General features: G+C 41.1%; 1 protein-coding gene across 2 annotated transcripts; it reads left to right on the forward strand.

Moving 5' to 3' along the window:
- The first annotated feature begins 170 nt into the window (after nt 1-170).
- LOC117406159 (ubiquitin carboxyl-terminal hydrolase isozyme L3-like) lies at nt 171-17311 on the forward strand. Of its 2 annotated transcripts, XM_034010037.3 has the most exons (9): nt 171-446; nt 565-576; nt 2758-2886; nt 6459-6615; nt 8039-8124; nt 10659-10706; nt 15405-15480; nt 15947-16005; nt 16776-17311. In XM_034010037.3, the coding sequence occupies exons 1-9, from the start codon at nt 405-407 to the stop codon at nt 16857-16859; spliced, it is 693 nt and encodes a 230-aa protein (XP_033865928.1). In that variant the 5' UTR covers nt 171-404; the 3' UTR covers nt 16860-17311. The 2 variants fall into 2 exon arrangements, with proteins under 2 accessions (XP_033865928.1, XP_058885754.1); XM_059029771.1 differs by lacking the exon at nt 565-576 and having other exon boundaries at nt 174-446.
- The last annotated feature ends 5455 nt before the right edge of the window (nt 17312-22766 follow it).

The following is a 22766-nucleotide window of genomic DNA, read 5'->3' on the forward strand; positions in this document are numbered from 1 at the left end:
GTACAACTACGCCCCCTGGTGGCAACATCATCAATTCACTGATTGACTCTCTTCAGTGTATCCTCACCCTTACCCTCTGACATCATGGGGCCTTCCATTTTCTTTAGGGGGTGCAATATTTCTAGTCCCAAACAAACGGCAGTTAGATGTATAGAAAACCATAGCACGTGCTTGATTCCGTATTCTCATAAACGTCTAAACACAAAAACACCTGGTTGTTTAAAAATTCATATTTGAAAAGGTTCCAATAATTATTGTCCTGGTATACTACCCACCCTGCAGTATCAGATGCAAGTTTAATATCCAGAGCCGGAAGCGTGGTTCCACTGTCAAACGAAGCTGCTGAAGAGCCTGGGAGTTTATATATTTATATATTTTAAATTAAAACAAGTCCAACTGCAGGAATGGAACGTCAACGCTGGCTGCCTTTGGAAGCAAACCCAGATGTATGTATTGTTTTTTGTATATAGAGCATTTCATTGAATTTGGTGCGACAGTTTCATTTGCTTTTTTTGAACAGTGACCACATCAATGTTTTCTTTTCTTTTCTGTTTTGTTTTGCAGGTTATGAATCAAGTGAGTGTATAACTTGGAAATACGAATGCAAACAGTAGGGGCATGCATTTCGTTTGTTAAATGTAACGGCAACATGTGAATGGTTTTGCTTATTTAAAACATATTACAATTTAAATGTACTTTTTGGACTGCGCAGTTCTTCAGTCCCGACATTTTTTCTGGTGCCTGCATTATGATTTAAGGGTGATATATTATAATCAGTGGCGTGCCGTGAGAAAATGGACTGGGGTAGCAGAGTCGTCGCAACCCCACCGACCCCCCTCTTTTTTTTTTTTTTTTTTAAGTGGTAGCTACCTGTAAGCCACAGATACTTTTTATAGTTTGAATTCCCTTCCCGTGTCAGCTCGGAGATATGTGGTGTACATTTCCCTTTTTTAACAATCTCCAATTTTTCAGAGAAAGTTCTCCTTGAAAAAGGATTCGTAACCAAATCGACTATGATGTCTACGTTTTCTCACAATTTTATTTTATTTTAGTGTAAAATAAAATTCGAAATAATGTTGTAAAGGTGTTTGTATTTATCAATGTATATTTATAAGCAATATCGTGCAAAATCCAGCTATCCTCCTAACTGCAGTGCTAACCAAGGAATATTGATGTTTTGGGGTTGCTCACTAATGATTGGTCAGCTGTCAGAGCTTTGACTTTCCCATTGGTTGCTAAAGCAGGCCCTTCAAGTGAAGCAGAGAATACCCTGGGAGATTTATGGCACGCCTCTGCTCACTCCTGATTGGTCGCCTGTCTAAAAAAAAAAAAAAGGACATTCTTCGACTCGCCTATTGGTTAAACTCACTCAAGACCTTCAACTGAAACGGAGAATACCCTCAACTGTTTTTTTTTTCTAGCGTCTGGTCGTTTCTTTAGACTTATGCGGGGGAAATGCAGATCTCTTATTGGCTGATCACATCCCCTTCAGGAAACCCCTAGACTCTTAAAAAACCTCTCGCAATCCCTGTAAGTCATCTTGGATAAAGGCGTCAGACAAATGAACAAATACTTTAGTAGTATGTTTCATAGTATAAGCAAGCAAGCACACTGTACGCAAGTGAGTGAGGCAACGTAATGTTATTTGACTGACGGTTTACTTGGCACTGTCTGGTCAGCAGAGAATACCTTGAAGGTCCTGACGGCACACCACTGAGAGAGAGAGAGAGAGAACCTCATCTTTTGCTGTATTGATATCCTCGTTGTTTAGTGCACTGTACATCATAAATAGGAAGAATCATTTTGGTACAGTACATGTTTTGTTAATGTTTAATGGGCTTCTAGTTCTTGTCAAGTTATGCTGAGGACCACAGGACATTATTATTATTATTATTATTATTATTTATTTATTTCTTAGCAGACGCCCTTATCCAGGGCGACTTACATTCGTAAGCAAATACATTTCAAGTGTTACAATACAAGTAATACAATAAGAGCAAGAATACAATAACTTTTGTTCAAGCAAGGTACAAGTGTGACAAACCACAATTCAATAATACAGCAGATAATAGTGATAGTTACATCAGGATATGATTAAATAGTGATAGTTACATCAGGATGTGATTAAATACAAAGTACTACAGGTTAAACACTTGGCAGATTACAGTATTCTGAAGTACAGGATTAAATGCAGTAAAATAGGGGGCAGATAAGAGCAAAATAAAGCACATTTACATGAAGGGTGATAGTGTCCCAGGATACAAACAGAGGAGTTCTACAGGTGCTCTTTGAAGAAGGAGGCGCCGGAATGTGGTCAGGGACTGGGCAGTCCTGATTAATAATAATAATAATAATAATAATAATAATAATAATAATAATAATAATAATAATAGTACCACCAAAGACTGGTGATTGTGCCTGTCCACAAACTTGTATTTCTTTTTTGAAAACCTTAAAGTACACATTAAATCAGCTTTATGTTAGCATTATAGTAATTGTTTAAGGTAACTTGATGTTATTTATTTAATATTTGTTTAACCTTGAAAATAAATGAATTTTAAAATGTGATCTTACCCAGAGACCTCCCTTTTGCTAATCATTAATAATAGTACAAAGTTAATAAAAGCACCAAACAAGGAGTATAGTGTTTCAATGGCAAGTCGCAGTATTTGAAAGACTGGTAATTGGTATGAGAAGTAACTTTGCAATGATCATTGCTTTTTTTCCACAACATCGTGTTCTGATTTTCTCTTTCAGTTTCTCAAACAGTTAGGCTTGCTTCCCACTTGGCAGTTTGGTGATGTATATGGTTTGGATCCTGATCTTCTAAGTATGGTCCCAAGACCTGTCTGTTCAGTGCTTCTCCTCTTCCCAGAAACAGAAAAGGTAAAGCCTGGAAGAAGAACAATCCTCTTTATAACAAATCGTATCGGTATTAGAAGTACAAACAGCGGTGTGTGGAGGAGGCTTATATACGTAATGCAAACCGATTGAAAGAAAAATCTGGATTGGTAAATATCCAAGTATTGCAAAGATCATTTTCCAACGTTTATTTACTGGTCATAGTATATTTAATTCTACCATACTAGTTTTAAGTTGTTGCTGTTTATTCAATGTGATTGTCTGTTTTTGAAATTACTTATTCGTTCACACTGTAAAAGTTTATCATTTGGTCATTGGCTATTATTAAAAAGGTTGTTCGTATTAGGGATGGGCATTTGGAATTATTTCACTATTCGAGTGCTCTCATGATATTATTATCGAGTACTCGATTAGTCTTGAGAATATTTAATGCGTGCACATTTATGTAAATTATCCTAACGCCAGCCATGATGTAAGTCTTATTAACCATGACAGATTGTAATGGCTAAGGTTTGCCATTTCATACAGGATTCAACAACGAAAAGAAGTGCAATTTGAAAATAATTTATTAAACATGAGAACGGAGGATCACTTTGTGTCCTAAGTAACCAGGCTACATTTAGCCTATTGCACAATTAAACCGTTTTTAATGAAACCGTCAAAAGTTAACATAAATAAGTTATTTCAATAACTGAAATCTGAGCGAAATAAATACTTAGCGTAGGCCTGACGCATTCTTGTGCAAAAGTTTTAAAAAAGTTCACATAGCCTGAATAATTCGCTAGCAAATCAGTAATTTTTGTTAAAAAAAAACGAGCATGTTTACATGCTCAGGGGAGAGGCGAGTGCGGAGACCACCTGGAAGTTGGTTACTTATTCCCAGTTCCTTATTTGTGATGTAGTTGACAGCAGCGTGTCCTTTTTCTGTGTGTTTTAACTCACTTACACATCTTGCTCAATTAATATATTGCCATTATTTAAAAAATAATCGCTCCTTCTCTAAAAAAAACCCACGGAAATATTAATAACAAATCTGTATCAGCAGCATAGCGGTACCCTATATTACCTGCTTGTTTCGCCCCATTTAACCCACCTTAGACGCCTTGCTCACTAAATATCGAGGTATCCCTAGATAGGTTATAGCCCCCTCTTTGTAAAAACACTAAAGATTTTAGTGAGCAAGCCGTACCCCACGATCAGCAGCACCCCAAAGTGTAGCCCATTATAACCAATAGAGAACGCATGGGGGCACGTCTTTGGATGCCCGGTGTACCCCCTTAGACGGCTTGCTCTCTAAATATCGAGGTATCCCTAGATAGGATATAACCCCCTCTTTGCAAAAACACGAAATATTTTAGTGAGCAAGCCGTACCCCACGATCAGCAGCACCCCAAAGTGTAGCCCATTATAACCAATAGAGAACGCATGGGGGCACGTCTTTGACGGCTTGCTCCCTAAATATAGAGGTATCCCTAGATAGGTTATCGTCTCCTCTTTGCAAAAACACTAACAATATTAGTGAGAAAGCCGTACCCCACAATCAGAAGCACCCCAAAATGCGTTCTCTATATTTAGAGAGCAAGCCGTCTAAGGTGGTACACCGGGCATCCAAAGACGTGCCCCCATGCGTTCTCTATTGGTTATAATGGGCTACACTTTGGGGTGCTGCTGATCGTGGGGTACGGCTTGCTCACTAAAATCTTTAGTGTATTTGCAAAGAGGGGGTTATGTCCTATCTAGGGATATGTCGATATTTAGTGAGCAAGCCTTCTAAGGTGGTAAATGGGGCAAAACAAGCGTTTAATATAGGTTACCGCTATGCTACTGATACAGATTTGCTATTAATATATATATATATATATTTTTTTTTTAAAGAAGGAGCGATTATTTTTTAAATAGTAGCAATATATTAATTGAGCAAGATGTGTAAGTGAGTTAACAGTTCACAGAAAAAGGACACGCTGCTTTGTCAACTACATCGCAAATAAGGAACCGGGAATAAGTAACCAACTTCCAGTTGGTAGTGCGGAGCCAATTTACAATTAGTCACGCTGTGGAAAAGACCCTCTCCGCTTGAACTGAGATTGCAGGGATTGATAGGTACTGCTTAGCTAGGACACTGAGTTTGGTGTACTTTTTTTCGTTGATTTTCCAGCATTGCAATGTTTTTTGATCGGGTAGAATGCATGGCTCGGCAAAATATTGCTCAGTCTCGTTCCGATCGGCATCGGAGTCGGCATTGCAATAATCCTCCCCAAAGTGCGTGTTGAGCGCTGCGGCGCTTGTGATGTGGGAGCTTGCTGTGGGTGTGTCATTGCAGCTTGTCGCTTCTGTCTGGGCATCAGCTCTGAATAACAGTACTTGAGTACTCGTGCCCATCCCTAGTTCGTATGCAAACAAGCAGTTACCTTTTCTGCCTGCTTGGCATTGTGTTGCACGGTTCTTGGTGCAGTTTGAGTCAGGCATAAATCAAAAAGCTGCAGAAGATCCAGAACACTGTTTTCTGACTTGCAAAGTAAACCTAGAACAAGTGATCTTTCAATGAGTACATAAAGACAATACTTGCATTGGCAGTGAACAGTACATCTCTCTGTGCAATGTGATAACAGGAACTTACAAGAAAAAATAACTCTGTGACTCCGATGGACAAATAAACACTCAATTGTAGACACGTCCACTAGTCATATCCACAAATTAGTCCAAAATATAATAATAATAATAATAATAATAATAATAATAATAATAATAATAGTGGCTGAGCAGGCCTCTGCCCTTGTAAATATTGGCAGGGATGGGGTTAAATTCCCTTCCCTGCCCAGGTTTATTGTGTCAAGTCGGAGTATTTAACAATCAGTCAGCACCCAGCCACCTCCCCCCCCCCCCCCCCCCCTCCCCTCCCTCCACCTTTCGTTAAAAATTTCACAATATTGTTTACTTTAACGGTATGTTTCTTATCAGGTATCCCTCCTTCTTGACCCCCTGTCCCCCCCTTCATGAAAGTCTGGATCTGCCTTAATTGTCATGTTTAAACCTTCAATAAACTAGTTACCCACTGTGTGTCATCAATAATATACCGCACATCTACATATTTAGTTCAGTAGTTTATTGAAAACACTAGACATTGCAGGTTGAATGAACAGTTGATCTGTAGAAACCAGTTCACACATTCCCATGGCACTTCCTACAGACTACCTACAGTATTTCACAGCTTTGTTAAATTTCAAAATTGATAGTCTACCCTCTCAGGTTGAGGCTCCATGAATAAAAAAACAAATCTCTCCTTTATTTCAACCAGATTTCCGTACCATTTAGTTTTTTGCCTACTCACATTTAACAGTTTTCTCACCTGAAATAACTGAGTGACAGTGTGCTTTACGTTTTATATTTTTAAATATTCTTTAAAGGTTAATACTTAAGTGTTGAGATTTGAAAGCATTAAGAAAACACAACTGCTTGATGTTTGACATTTATTTCCTTACCGTCTTCATACAAATCTTTCTTCCAGCTTTGGGTGGCACAGCGGTTTAAAAAATGCCATGCTGTAAAACTCTTGATTAAAAAGCTACTGTTTTCTTTTTTTCTCTCTTTCTCCCTAGTATGAATCCTATAGACTAGGAGAGGAGGAGAAAATCAAATCACTGGGCCAAGAAGTCAGGTCAGAGGTTTATTTCATGAAACAAACAATAAGCAACGCGTGTGGAACAATAGGCCTTATTCACGCTGTGGCAAACAACCAAGATAGACTAGAATTTGGTAAGCATTTATTTAAATGACACTAAATATGATCAGGGAGTGTTTCTCTAAGTGTCGCTTTTGTCTTGTTTTTTTCTCAATGAGAAAGGCTGGAATAGCTGACATTCTGTTGTACAGTATTTAAAATGTCAGTTTACAATGCTCTGCACTTTTTGGGCTGTGTTTCCGGATCTCTCTTAAGGATATTTTATAAGAGACAGCTGGCCCTATTTTGAAGCCCATGACTAGCTCAAAAAATGACATTTCTGGAAATCTATCCTTGATGCTTGTGTGCAGCTCTTCTTCTCTGGATCATTGTACTTGAAACTTGGCCTGTCAACCTGACTACTTCAACACATGTTCAAAGGGGGGGGGGGGGGGGGCTTTAAGCTGTCTATGAATAACACAGATGTCTTATCCATTCATTTTTCAAGACGGTCATTGGTTTAAAAAAAAAAAAGCCCTTTTGGTAAAGGAATTAATCTAAAAACTAAACAAAAGTTCATTAATTATTCCTACTTGTAGGTTGTTTCTTGCTAATATTTTAATATTCAGATGATTTTGTTCCATTGAGAAACTAATTGGCTCTCAATAGTGCCTAGGGTGTTTTATAACTGGTTCTTTACCATACTGAAAGGTTCTGGAATACTACTGGCTTTGTACTTCCCAAGCAAAGGCGCTCTGTTCATGTGCTGTGGAATGGAATTACATGCCAGGTTGCTAGGGCCTGGCACTCATTTGGGATTGTGGATCCCATAGCAATTTGGTTATTAACAAAAAGGATTTTTAGCTGCACCTGCGTTTGTGATTCAGCCCCAGGCACTGCTCTCAGAAGGTAACTGCGAAAAACACAAAAAAGTTTATTTTGTTTCTTTACCATAAGAACCCAACTGTTTGTCACATACAATAAGTAACATGCAGACTTTTTTTTTACATGTGAAGAACAGAATAAAAGCAGACCCGTTTTCATAGTGCAGTAAATTCAATTCGCATTCTACTGGTAAATGGGTTAAATCAGTTAGGTGTTGTCAACTTTTAGCCATCCTTGAATGATATTGGTTTTGCATTATAGTTGGCACAGCTTGTGGTTCTTTGGATAAATAGAGGATTTTAGACCAGCAATTAGCCCCCTACCACATGAGGACACATGTTCATAAAGTCTTTAAGCCCTGCTTAAAAGAGTTTGAAAATGAAAGCCATTTTTTTTTATTCCGACAAACTTTTTTCACTATGTTATAAATAGATGGAATTATGGTATAGAAAATAACTCGCTGTTTAGGTTGACCGTAATAGGGATCAGCTGAACCTGTGGTGTGGCTGTCATAAACAGCAGTGTCCTGTTATAGTTCTAGAAATCAACAGTGGAAGTCTTGATTGACTACATGTTGTTAGTGTTCTTTATGTCATGCTTATGATTTCTGTAAGCTCTTTATTCTCTTTCCAGGACCAGGTTCAGCACTGAAAAAGTTTCTGAGTGAGTCGAGTTCCTTGAGTCCTGAAGAAAAGGCCAAGTTCCTGGAGGAAGATGAGGTTAGAGAAATGGGTGCATATAAATATAAATATGTGAAATATTGTGTGCATCCACTGGAGATTGATGAACAGTTTACATTTTATTTTTTAATGCAGAATATTTAAGCTACATGCTAGGGTAGGGTCACAAACATGTTCTCTTTCTTCCATAGCACGAAACAGCCATCGTATTTGCATTAACCTTGCCTTGTACTGCTGTTTCAACACGGTCAGGAGTATATAGTTCTATCCAAGGCATCTGCATAAAGAATGGGTTTAGTGTGTCTCATGAAAGTTCAGTGACCTCTGATGGCGAGGTGCCCGACCAGACAGAGACTTGCTAGGCTGGGCTGTGCCGTGCCACCAGGGTTCTGTAGCTTGGTAACATTCATTGTTTAGATGGGTGAAAAGAGTTGACAGCTGGAATGGAGGTCACTCATTGATCCTCAGTCCTCCAGAAAGATAAGTGGGGTGCAGCAGTCAGGCGGCTTTTGGATTGGGCTTTCAAATAACAGGAAAAAATTGGGTTAAAATGGAATTTAAAAAAGGCAATGAAACAGAGGTAGTGGTGGCATTTTGTTAGCCAAAAGTGCATAGTGGTTTGTGTTATTACTTTGCTTTAATAATGTTAGATACCAGACAAGCAGACCTATAACAGATCACCTAAGAAAAATTAACTGGAAAAACAGTGATCTATAGTGGCTCTCAAAAGTATTCACCCCCTTTGTGTTACAACATGGAATCAAAATTGATTTAATTAGGAGTTTTTGCCACTGATTAACACAAAAAAAGGTTCATAATGTCAAAAATAAAATCTACAAATTGTTCTAAATTAATTACAAATATAAAACAGAAAATAATTGATTGCATAAGTATTCACCCCCTTTGCTATGACACACCTAAATAAGCTCTGGTGCAACCAATTGTCTTTAGAAGTCACATAATTAGTTGAATGGAGTCCACCTGTGTGCAATTAAGGTGTTTCACATGATTTCAGGTTAAATACACCTGTCTCTGGGAGGTCCCACTGTTTGTTAGTACATTTCCTAACAAGAACTACATCATGAAGACAAAGGAACATTCAAAGCAAATCCGGAATAAGGTTCTTCCATAGCATTAATTAGGGGTAGGATATAAGAACATTTCCAAGGCACTGAATATCCCCCGGAGCACAGTAAAGTCCATTATTAAGAAATGGAGAGAATATGCCACAACTGTGAATCTGTCTAGAACAGGCCGTCCTCAAAAACTGAGTATCCGGGCGAGAAGGGCACTAGTCAGGGAGGCCACCAAGAGGCCTATGGCAACTCTAAAGGAGTTACAGTCTTCCACGGCTGAGCTGAGAGACACTGTGCATATGGCAACAATAGCCCGGATGCTTCACAAAACTGGCCTTTATGGGAGAGTGGCAAAAAGAAAGCCATTGTTGAAAAAAACTCACATCAAATCTTGGCTAGAGTTTGGCAGAAGGCATGTGGGAGACTCTGAGACCAAATGGAAGAAGATTCTATGGTCTGATGAGACCAAAATAGAGCTTTTTGGCCTCAACACTACGCGCTATGTTTGGCCCAAGCCTAACACCGCACATCATCCTGAGAACACCATCCCTACCGTGAAGCATGGTGGTGGCAGCATCATGCTATGGGGATGCTTCTCTGCATCAGGGCCTGGAAAGCTCGTGAAGATAGAGGGCAAAATGGATGCAGCAAAGTATAGAGAAATCCTGGAGGAAAACCTTCTGAAGTCTGCAAGAGACCTGGGACTTGGGAGAAGATTCATCTTCCAGCAGGACAATGACCCCAAACATACAGCCAAAGCCACACTGGAGTGGCTTACAAACAAAAAGGTCAATGTCCTGGAGTGGCCCAGTCAAAGCCCGGACCTCAATCCAATTGAGAATATGTGGAATGAGTTGAAAATTGCTGTTCACCAAAGGTCCCCATCCAACTTGACGGAGATTGAGCAATTTTGCAAAGAAAAATGGGCAAAAATTGCAGTGTCCAGATGTGCAAAGCTGGTAGAGACTTACCCAAAAAGACTCATGGCTGTAATTGCTGCCAAAGGTGCCTCTACCAAATATTGACTCAAGGGGGTGAATACTTATGCAGTCAATTATTTTCTGTTTTGTATTTGTAATTAATTTAGAACAATTTGTAGATTTTATTTTTCACTTTGACATTATGTACTTTTTTGTGTTGATCAGTGGCAAAAACTCCTAATTAAATCCTTTTTGATTCCATGTTGTAACACAATAAAATGTGGAAAAGTCCAAAGGGGGTGAATACTTTTGAGAGCCACTGTAGATCACTGTTTTTCCAGTTCATTTTTCTTAGGTGATCTGCTATAGGTCTGCTTGTCTGGTATCTAACGTTATTAAGCAAAGTAATAACACAAACCACTATGCACTTTTGAGTGTATTGTGCACATCATGATTGTTTTTATATAGATATGTATATGAAATGTATTTTTGTTTACGACTGTAAGTCGATCTGGATAAGGGTGTCTGCTAAGAAATAAATAATAATAATAATGATTTGTACTTTTTTCATTTGCAGAGCATTCGTGTTACTCATGAATCCAGTGCACAGGAAGGACAGACTGAGGTGAGCTCCTGGTAAATGATTTGCTTCTGTAGTCGGATAGTTCCACAATGCGGGCGTTTAGGAAAGATAATTCTACTAAAGCTGAGAAGACTGGAGTCACAGTGAGGGAAAGATAACTCCCTCAACATGACAAACTGGTAAACCTGCCTTGGTGTGGCCATAGTGCTCTTTTATGATGTTCTCAGTTTAAGACAAGAAAACAGTTGAATTAGTTATTGCATGGTTCGTGTTATGTTCATTACTGTGATGCTTTGTTGAAATCTTTGGCCGGATATTCATCTGTTATCCGGCTGTTGTAAATGTATAACTATAAGGAGGCTGTGTGGTCCAGTGTTAAAGAAAAGGGCTTGTAACCAGAAGGTCCCCGGTTCAAATCCCACCTCAGCCACTGACTCATTGTGTGACCCTGAGCAAGTCACTTAACCTCCTTGTGCTCCGTCTTTCGGGTGAGATGTAGTTGTAAGTGACTCTGCAGCTGATGCATAGTTCACACACCCTAGTCTCTGTAAGTCGCCTTGGATAAAGGCGTCTGCTAAATAAACAAATAATATACAGTACCTATAGAAAGTCTACACCCCCTTTTTCACATTTTGTTGTGTCAGTGCCTCAGAGTTTCATGCATTTAAATGAGGATTTTTTCCACTTATCTACACACCATACTCCGCACTGTTAAGGGGAAAAGTTTTTTTTTTTATTGAGAAAACAATTATATATTAAAAATACAAAACTGAAAGATCATAATTGGGTAAGTCTCTACCCCCCTGAGTTAATACTTGGTGGAAGCACCTTTGGCAGCAATTACAGCTGTGAGTCTGTTGGGATAGGTCTCTACCAACTTTGCACACCTAGATCTGGCAATATTTGACCATTCTTCTTTACAAAACTGTTAAAGCTTTGTCAAGTTCCTTGGGGAGCATTGATGGACAGCAAACTTCAAGTCATGCCACAAATTTTTGATTGGATTTAGGTCGGGGCTCTGACTGGGTCACTCAAGGACATTTACCTTTTTGTTCCTTAGCCACTCCAGTGTAGCTTTGGCTGTGTGCTTTGGGTCGCTGTCATGCTGAAAGGTGAACTTCCGTCCCAGTTTCAGATTTCTTGCAGAGGGCAGCAGGTTTTCCTCAAGGACTTCTCTGTACTTTGCTCCATTCATTTTCCCTTCTATCCTGACAAGTGCCCCAGTCCCTGCCGATGAGAAACATCCCCATAACATGATGCTGCCACCACCATGCTTCACAGTAGGGATGGTGTTCTTTGGGTGATGCGCTGTGTTGGGTTTGCGCCAAACATAACGCTTTGCATTTAGGCCAAAAAGTTAAATTTTAGTTTCGTCAGACCACAAAACTTTTTGCCACATGGCTACAGAATCTCCTGAGTGTTTTTTTTTTGCATACTTCAAACGGAATTCAAGGTAGGCTTTCTTGAATAATGGCTTCCTTCTTGCCACCCTACCATACAGGCCAGATTTGTGGAGTGCTTGAGATGTTGTTGTCACATGCACACTTTGTCCAGTCTTGGCCATAAAAGCCTGTAGCTCTTGCAAAGTTGCCACTGGCCTCTTGGAGCCTCTCTGATCAGTCTCCTTCTTGCTCGGTCATTCAGTTTGGAGGGACGGCCTGATCTAGGCAGGGTCTTGGTGGTGCCATACACCTTCCACTTCTTAATAATCGTCTTAACTGTGCTCCAAGGGATATTCAGGGCCTTTGATATTTGTTTTATACCCATCCCCTGATCTGTACCTTTCAACAACTTTGTCCCGGAGTTCTTTTGAAAGCTCCTTGGTGCTCATGGTTGAGTCTTTGCTTTAAAATGCACTAATCAGCAGAGGGAACCTACAGGAACTGCTGAATTTATCCTGAAATCATGTGAATCACTACAATTTAACACAGGTGGAGGCCACTTAACTTGGTGTGTGATTTTGAAGGCAATTGGTTACACCTGAGCTAATTTAGGATTGCTATTACAAGGGGGTGGACACTTATCCAACCAAGCTATTTCAGTTTTTATTTTTAATTAATTTTCTACAAATTTCTAGAATATTTTTTTCACTTGGAAGTTGTGGGGTAGGATGTGTAGTTAAATGAAAAATAAACTATTTTAATGCATTTTAATTCCAGGCTATAAGGCAACAAAAGGTGAACATTTTGAAAGGGGGTGTAGACTTTCTATAGGCACTGTATTTATTCATTGACAAGTCTTACAGGGAGTGAACTCATAGACACCTTTAAAATTGAATTCCATTTCATGTTATGACATAATCCTTAAGGTAATAAAACACAATCACTAATAGAGAGATCAGGCTATCTTCAGCTTAGGGAATAATTGAACAACATATCCCCACTATGATTTTATTGAAGCATTTTATAGCACTGGGGAATCACCCCTGAAAAACAGGTAGTTGATGAAATGCAGGGGAAATCTCCGGTCCTATTGTTTGTTCCTTCAAACTTGACCTTGCTATATTCTCTCAGGGTGACCACCAGTGGAAGTGCACACCACAGATATTTCACTTGTCATATACACATTTATGTATACATTTGTTTCTATTTGCACATTTTTTGCGTCTGTTGATCTTAATTTATTTTTCAATAATTCTGCACCAAATGCAGTGCTTCCTTGTATGATTTGATATTAAAATGTGTTTAATTCATGCTTGTAAAATGTGCATGTACTTTACTGTGATGTGTAAGGGCCTTCACGCAGTGGTGTAGCCAGTATTTAATTTTGGGGGTGGATGTTTTTTTTTTTTTTTAATATGATGGTTAACACTGGCGAAGCCTGGCTTTCGTTTTGGGGGTGGGGTGGGGTGCTGGTGAATGATGAATGATCGGCAGAAATTCATTTTGCAGGGGAGGGGGGTTCAAACCCCTATAACCCCCCCCCCCCCCCCCCCAGCTACGCCACTGCCTTCATGTATTCAGTGTTTTCAGTATTTCACATGTTTTACTGTGGGAATGAAGACAGTGAAGCAGTAGCAATATTAATTGAGAGAGACTAAAACAACTGTTAGTAAGTGCCTGTAAATATTTTAAGATGACCATTCAGGTTTATCTTTTGAAACAAAATGGAAATTGTTATTGTAATTTATATTCAATAATACATTTGGTGTTTTTAAAAAAAGCACAATTTAAAGGTACCCTATCTGTCTATTGGCTTCATAACAAAAAGTGAATATTTGTCTGTGGGCTCCAAAACAGTAATTTAGAAGCAATTGTTATGGATCCAAAAGAACCTTAATGCAAACACAGCTAATGAGGGCTAAAGAATAAAGGGTTTTGATACCTTTATAACAATGCCTGTCTTCTATTTGTATCTGCTTTGTATCAGAGCTTTAGAAAGCATGCTATTTTGAAATGTGGCTGTATACATGATCCTGGTGCCACTTATTTTAGAAATAGTTTTATTGTTTTTAATAGTATTTTACTGTGTCTATATTATGATATTACATATGAAGTACACAACAACATTAATTGCAATGAATGGACTGAGTTTTAAACCTAGCCCTTGTACAGTTTGTTTCTATTCCTTTTCAACCCCTCTAGTTCTCTCTCTGCTAACCCCTGTTACATTGTCACGCAATGAACCCAGGAAACTGAGTCACTGGAACAGCCGGTACCTGTTTATCCATTATCAAAGAAAGCTTTTTTTTCAGCTAAATACATCAACCAGAACAAGCAAAGGTGCTTTGTGCAAAATGCAAAAATGCATTTTAATTATGTGGTACATTACCTAATCATATCAGCACCTGTGTGAAGGATATCTACTTTTACAGATGAAATCTTATTTCAAGGCAGAGGGACAGGAATGCAGGCACAGATCTTTATCATATTTTTTGCATATACGTTCAGCACGCTGGCATGCTACTTTCCTTTATTACTCATTCATTTAAATAAAATATCACTGTATTGAATATACTGTATTAAATGTCATTTGTTAAAACAGCTCTAGGTTATATGCCAGTAAGTAACAACTGGGAAGCATCTGTATTTGGTGCTTTTTAGTTTCAGTACAATGAGCACATTTATGAAAGGCACTTCCTTTTGAACCAGCCAGTAGTCTGGTATGTTGTGTGACATGGAAGTAATCTCATAAAAGCCTGTTATTAGCTTTACTTCACCCTATCGTTGGAGAATTACCATCAAAGCCCAGTAATTATTGATTTTATATTTAGAAATGTGGATTTAAAAAAACAACAACTCGAGGATACACTTTCAAATTATGCTAATGATAGGAAGATTTAGTGGGCTGACAGTCAGCATCAAAATCAGCTATCATTTTGTTTGTAATTAAAGTTAAAGCAACGCATTACTGTTGACATGGATAATGAAAGTATAAGCTGCCTGCATCTAAAAATGATTTGTGTTGTATATTTTTTGCTTTACTGTTGGTTGCAACGCATATATGATTGAACAAGGTTGTGCGTTTAGGATTTTTCTTATAGGCTCCCGAGTGGCGCATCCAGTAAAGGCGCTCCACGTCTGGGAAAAGCTCTTGGCACAGGATTAGTGATAAGTTAAGCAACACCTTTTTTCCATCAGTATGTAGGTATGGCTTGTGATGGATTCTCTGCTGGAATTTAAAATACAAGCTTGTCGCAGCATTAGTTTAGTTTTTTTTTTTTACAAGGATGGTTTTATTTATGTATCTATTAATGTATGTATATTTATTTGTGTTTTTGTGTGTTGTTTTTTATTGTAGGCACCAAGTATAGATGAAAAAGTAGACCTGCATTTTATTGCATTCGTCAATGTGGGTGGGCAATTGTATGAATTAGGTGAGTTCCCTCTACTCTATATTTGTATGTGCCTTTGTATTGTTATGCTTCTTGCTGTGCAGCTTTTTCAGTCTTTTACCTGTGTCTGTACCCCTGTCAGGTGTCTGTGGTGAATACCTGACATTCTGTCTAGCTACTAAAACAGTCCCCTTATAAAAGACAATATTTACATTCAATTGTATTAAAGCAAATGGTGCCTATTGAAGATTTTAAAAAATCCAGTGCACTATAGAAGCAGATGTGGGTGCTCAAGAACTGTGTGGCTTAAAGGAACTGTAGGACCTGCATTAAAGAACATTCTATAAAAGAACATTCTATACATCTGGAACATTCTGCTGGTACTTCTTTTTACATTATATCTCTTCCAACATACCGTAGTTATTGTTAAATGTACTTTTTTTAGATACAATATTGTGTAATTGAGATTTTGAATGGTTTATAAGTGGTTTTGTTTATGTATCAACAGATGGATGCAAGCCTTTTCCAATAGTTCATGGAACCACGACAGAAGACACGTTTCTAGAGGTAATGAATCCTTCCAAGTTTAGTTTTATCCATAATATAGTTTGGGCTTAGAAGGTACTACTCTTATATACCGTAGCTTCTATAACTTTAAAACAGTCAATGATAGAATGTATGACAATACTAAAAAAATATTTAAAAAAAATAAGCATTTTTATATATTCTCAACATGGCTCATTCTTAACTTGAAATTATGTTAGGAAATAACGGATGGCACCTTTTTGATTTAACACTTTTTTTTTTATTAAAAATGTGATACCCCTTGATAATGATTAACAAACATTCAGTGGGTGTAGTCCTAATAGCTAATTGCTTGAGTTCTTTAAGAACAACTGAGCTGGTGAAACCTAATGAATTTGAACTTCCTACTATTTTGTGTGTGTTGGGAGGGGTGTCGGCGGGGTTGACCTTTTCTGACCTACTCTAAAAACATACCTTTGAAGTGGAAACTGTATATGCTCATCAAGATGTGCCACTAACTATTAAGATGTTATGATAGCTCATCAAGATCATTCTCTGTTAAGATGTTATGATAGCTCATCAAGAGGTGTCAATAACTATTAAGATGTGCTATAAAATTGATCTAATGTCTTGCCTTGCATTCCCATTAAGCATCCCAGATCATCTTTAGACAAGAGTCGTTTTTGTCTTTCCAATCCTTAAATCTCTGCGTTTTGCTTTGTATTTATTTTTCGCTGAAGATAATTTCATACTAAATATTCTCATTGACTTGTAAGTCTGATTTGAGATCTCCGCTTTTGCCTTTCCTCCAGAATGCTGCTGAAGTTTGCAAGAAGTTTATAGCACGTGACCCAGATGAGTTGAGGTTTACGGTGGTGGCTCTTTCCAAGGTATAAAATGCTGCTGAGGTTTTTCATTAAACTTCGAAAGGTTTCTGCCAGCCATTCATACGTTTAGAAACAACAAGATAACTTCAATTCAATAAAAATTGTAACACAAAAAACATGTAATAAAGTTACAATGCTAAAACTCAATCTGCACAAAAAAGTGCATTAAAAGATATTGTCCTCATAATGGCCTCCTCCTGGAATTAATTCATTTTGTTTTACTGAATAAAAAGAGCCTTGGTAGAACTATACATGTAATATAGAACATGGTAACTAACATATCCGTAATTTTTTATTTTTTATTTGGCTGATTATTCCTAAGGGTATTAATAACTGTAAACCATAATTAAACTGTGCTAGGCTGATCCTTAAATTTGGTTTCCTGTGCTAAAGATTTGCAGCACAAAATTCCTACATGTAAAAGTTTGATGTTTTGAAAATAAAGAGGTGTTTCCATTCTCTTTGTTCTGTTGTGATTAAAATACACCACAATACTTCAGTGGTATGTCCATGGATGGCCTTCAGCAAGAAGTCGAAGTTGGAGTGCCAGGTGAGGATTTATAAGTTGTGAAAATGACATTGCTTAATTCTGTATTGCAGTGTTGGAGGTACAGGGACAGAAAATAGTTAGGAGTTTTGAATCCAACTGCTGTTTTCTTTTGCCTTAAATTTGGGTGGCTGTAGGTCCACTTGTAAAACCACCATCAAAAAGTGCAAATACAGTAGAGGAAATAATAAAATACAGATAGCTAATTGCTGCTACACTTGTCTTACACATGAGTCACCTTATTTTGACCTTGGTCTATACAATTCCAGTGGATAATTATTGTTCATTAAACCTGACTTCTCCATAAGTGTAAATCTAATAAATACTAAGTATATTTATGATAACCCACTTTCAACCCCTCTGCTTATGGGTCCTGATGGGTGGCTTTCACGATGGAATCACATAGTAGTTTGAACCTGCTTTGTAAAACAGACGACTATGAGCCTGTGACAGAGAGAGAAAGAATTCAAACTGTAAATCTCCCTCCCGACCAAAGAAGGCGCTTGGTAAGGTGGATCGTATGCTTCCTCCTAGATGGACTGCCTTGACGGTAGGAAGAAACCGGAAGGTGACCATATTAGGGGGAGCGCGTAGTTGCATGTACCTGGAAGGATTCCATTGCAATCAGCTGCGGGGCGAGCCCCTAGTGGAGAAACCATGGCAACGGGTTGCTTGCAGGGATGAGGTTCTGGGTACAAAAGGGGAAGCAGCTACGTTAGTACGCCCCTTGCGCTGATGACGATATTCAGCCGGAGCCTGTGTGTTTGTTATTGTTTTTTTGTGTCGTTATCAGAGGAGGAGTGAGAGTCGGGAGCTGCAGCCGCGGAGCCAGCATTAGACCCGGAGCACGTCCCTCACAGCACAACACAGCACAGCACCAGCACTCACCACGACCCCGGAAGAAAGAGCACAGTTTCGTGCACGGAGGATTGTGGTTCAGGAGTGTCATTCTTTTGTTATTAAGGACTGTAACCCTGCCGTGTTCCCCCCGATACCATCGCTGGGAAAAGGGGGGGGGGTTTATTATTATTATTTATTGCAATTATTGACATTAAAAACACAGACGTTTTTGGGAGAACTCTGGTCTGGACATTGCCTTTATTATCACCACTCACATCCTGTTCACAAGTGGTGTCAGAAACGGGATTTTACAATGGACCCTGCAGCACTGAACACCATGATGGAGGCTCAGGCACGGAGGCATGAAGAGACCTTGGCAGCGGTGATGGAGAGGATGAATGCCATGTTCCTCGCGGCCAACCAGAGGAGGGAACCGGTGGCCGAACCAGCAGTAGCGCCTCCGAAACCTAAAGTGGTGAAGATGTCGCTGGAGGATGATCCCGAGGCCTATTTAACATCCTTTGAAAGGCAGGCGACAGCAGCCCTATGGCCTCGGGAGTGGTGGGCTACCCAGCTGGGACCCAATCTGATCGGGGAAGCCCAGGCAGCCTACCACGCTTTAACCCATGAACAAGCCATGGATTATGATGTGGTAAAGAAAGCCATCCTTCAGCGACTGGACATCACGGAGGAGACGCACCGCCGCCGGTTCCGGGAGTACCAACGCCCCGAAGGAGTCCGACCCCGAGTAATGGCCCAGCAGTTGGTGGACCAGGTGACCCGGTGGCTCTGCCCTGGTGAACGCACAGCAGAGGAGGTGGCTGAGATTGTCACCATTGAACAATTTATACAGTTGCTGGGGCCAGAAGCCAGTAATTGGGTCAGCCGGCACCGGCCCACCACGCTGGACGCCGCAGTCAGGTTGGCTGAGGGGTACGAGGACTCTATGCCCACACCGCTGCCCACCCCGATACATCCCACGCCGACCTTCATCAGACCCAGGATGGCGGGCCCAAGGCCTGGGCCCCTTCACCCACACACACCCTTCACGTCTGGACCAGCACCCTCACGTTCCCCAACGGGTGGCCTCGCTCCACAACACTGGAGGCCGAGGTCAACCCCCAGCTGGGGTAGAACAGGGGCCCCCTCCCCGCTGTCAGGTCGGCAGCGGGACAATCAGGCTCCGTGGGCGCCTCTCCCTCTGGAATGTTACCGGTGCCATGGGGTCGGCCACCTTGCCCGGAATTGCCCCTCAGCAATGGAGTGTGGTGCGGCTTCGCATTATTTGGTACCGGCGACAGGTAAGTCCAGGGGTAATGATTGGGAGGGACCTTGTATTGTTGATGTGCGGGTTGGTAATGTGAGCACCCACGCATTAGTGGACTCTGGGTGTGGTCAGACCTTGATTTCGGAAACTCTCTTAGAAGGGGTACCTTGGTGGTCACGTGGGTTAGTGGTCATCTCCTGTATCCATGGAGATAACAAGGACTACCCCCTCACTAAATTAGATGTGACCATTGGTAGTCACACCCGCCGTGTAATTGTGGCGGTGGCAAAAAGGTTGCCATACCCTGTTATTTTAGGTCGAGACTGGCCATGTTTCGAAACAATTATAAACCAAAAGGTAGAGCCAGTCTCCGGTAAGACCATAGGAGCAGCGGGGGAAACTATTGGAGATATTTTTCCGCTGCATGCTGATCTGTTCCCCTCTCGGTTCCGCCCAAAAAAAACTAAACGAGAGAGAAGGGTGGAAAAATGGGAGGGCGCATCAATGACACGAGGTTGGGGTTTGGTAGGAGACTCCTCCACGTCTGATAAACGCCAGGGAAAGGGAATTGGGATCCAGTGTGACCGACCGGGCCGAGTTACTGAGACCCCTAGTGCTGAGGCTACCATATCCCCGCTCGATATACCGAAAGTCTGGGACCGAGATGTTGATCTAGCGTACGAGCAAAAAAATGATCCTACGCTGGCTAACCTCTGGGGGCAGGTTCGGTCTATCGAGGGGAAGGAAGTAGATGGCAATCGGCCGCTCACATACCCTCACCACATTGTGCTTGGGCATTTGCTGTATAGAGTATCCCGAGCCCCGAGCACAGGGCAGACTGTAACACAGTTACTCGTTCCTCAGTCTTTTCGACATGAGATCATGCGGTTGGCTCATGATGTCCCTTGTTCGGGCCACTTAGGTAGCGAAAAGACTCAGGAACGAATATTGGCTCGATTTTACTGGGCGGGAGTGTACAGTGAGGTGAAGCGGTATGTGGCAACCTGTAGAGAGTGCCAACAGGTAGCGCCGGGGCGGGTTCGCCCGGCCCCATTGGTTCCACTGCCCCTGATCAATATCCCCTTTGAACGCATTGCAATGGACATAGTGGGCCCATTGAGCCAGTCTGACTGTGGATATACGCATATTTTAGTAGTGGTGGACTACGCGACCAGATATCCAGAGGCAGTACCATTGAGGTCCACTAGTGCATTAGCGATTGCAAAAGAGTTAGTGCAGATCATAGCGAGAGTAGGGATCCCCAAAGAAATTCTGACTGATCACGGAACTAATTTTATGTCACGGTGTTTAAAGGAACTGTATAAATTATTACAAATTCGATCCATTCGGACCTCCGTTTATCACCCGCAATCGGATGGTTTGGTGGAACGTTTTAATCAGACATTGAAGCAGATGCTGAGGCGGTTTGTCAACCAGGAGCAAAAACATTGGGCTAAACTCCTTCCCTACCTGATGTTTGCAGTGAGAGAGGTGCCTCAGAGCTCGACCGGGTTTTCTCCCTTTGAGCTGCTGTACGGGAGACAGCCACGAGGGGTCCTTGATCTTGTAAAGGAAGGATGGGAGGAGCAAAATAAAGATGCTAAAAACATAGTGAAATATGTAATTATGTTGAGAGATCGCCTGCAATTGGTTGGTCATTTGGCACACGAGAACTTAAAACAGGCTCAGCATCGGCAAGAGCAGCAGTACAATAAACAAGCACGGATTCGGACTTTTCGGCCAGGAGATAAGGTACTGCTGCTACTTCCCACTTCGGAGTCTAAACTATACGCTAAGTGGCAGGGACCATATGAGGTGATGCGGGCAATTGGTAATGTAAACTACGAAATCAGACAACCCGATCGCCGGAACAAAACTGAAATTTACCATATTAATTTATTAAAACCCTACAATGAAAGGGAGGCCCTGTTTATAGCCAATGACAGTATAGAAGAGGATTTTGGTCCCTCTGTCAGTACACCAGCTACAGTTAACATTCCGATGGGGGAACAGTTACTTCCTGATCAGAAGTGTGAACTCCGTGGGTTAGTGAAACAATTTGGTGATGTTTTTTCTGACTTGCCTGGCAGAACTAATATGATTGAACATGCTATTATTACTCCCGCAGGTGTCAGGGTTCGAGAGAGACCGTATCGAATCCCGGAGAGTCGCAGGGGTGCCGTTGGCCGGGAGGTGAGGGATATGCTCGAGCTTGGAGTCATTGAGCCTTCCCGGAGCGAGTGGAGCAGCCCGATAGTGATGGTGCCTAAGAAGGACGGCTCCACTCGGTTCTGCGTGGATTTCAGAAAGGTTAATGCCATCTCCAAGTTTGATGCATATCCCATGCCTCGGGTAGACGAGCTCCTCGACCGACTGGGAGGAGCGCGGTTGATTTCGACTTTGGATCTGACGAAGGGATACTGGCAAATTCCACTAACCCAGAGTTCGCAAGAGAAAACTGCTTTCTCTACCCCGGGTGGCTTGTTCCATTTCCAGACCATGCCCTTTGGGTTGCATGGAGCCCCGGCCACCTTTCAGAGACTGATGGACCAGGTCCTAGCGCCCCATCAGCAGTATGCCGCTGCATACATTGATGACGTGGTGATTTTCAGCTCTACCTGGAGAGAGCATATTATTAGACTTTCGGCCGTCCTACAGTCTCTGAGGGAGGCGGGGCTGACGGCTAACCTGGGCAAGTGTGCATTCGGCAAACAAGAAACCCAGTATCTTGGCTTCCTTATGGGTAATGGGCGGGTAAAGCCGATCGCTTCTAAAGTCCAGGCTCTAGTGGAGACGGCGATCCCGAGAACCAAACCGCAGGTGAGATCACTATTGGGGTTAGCAGGCTATTATCGCCGCTTTATCCCCGAGTATGCCACCATAGTTAACCCCTTGGTAGAGCTCACCAAAAAGACGGCTCCAAAAATAGTTAAGTGGACAGGGGAGTGTCAGGGGGCCTTTGACACGATTAAGAGGAGACTATGCCAGGCCCCAGCACTTATTTCACCAGATTTCAGTAAGGAGTTCATCCTCCAGACCGATGCCTCCCAGATTGGTCTGGGGGCGGTCCTGTCCCAGCAAGTTGACGGGGTAGAACACCCGATTATTTACATGAGCAAAAAATTGGCTCCACGGGAGATTAACTACTCCGTCATTGAGAAGGAGTGTTTGGCCATCAAATGGGCCACTCATGCCCTTCGTTATTACTTGCTGGGGCGTTCTTTCACTCTTGTCACTGATCATGCTCCTTTAAGGTGGTTGC

This window comes from Acipenser ruthenus, chromosome 9 (genome assembly GCF_902713425.1).
Source record: "Acipenser ruthenus chromosome 9, fAciRut3.2 maternal haplotype, whole genome shotgun sequence".
Taxonomy (NCBI): domain Eukaryota; kingdom Metazoa; phylum Chordata; class Actinopteri; order Acipenseriformes; family Acipenseridae; genus Acipenser; species Acipenser ruthenus.

Bases quoted from the DNA above. Each gene is read 5' to 3' on its own strand.
- LOC117406159 (XM_034010037.3), top strand. From the start codon at position 405: ATGGAACGTCAACGCTGGCTGCCTTTGGAAGCAAACCCAGAT. The intron at 15,481-15,946 runs GTGAGTTCCCTC...ATGTATCAACAG, and splicing joins TGGGCAATTGTATGAATTAG to ATGGATGCAAGCCTTTTCCA. The intron at 16,006-16,775 runs GTAATGAATCCT...CCTTTCCTCCAG, and splicing joins CAGAAGACACGTTTCTAGAG to AATGCTGCTGAAGTTTGCAA.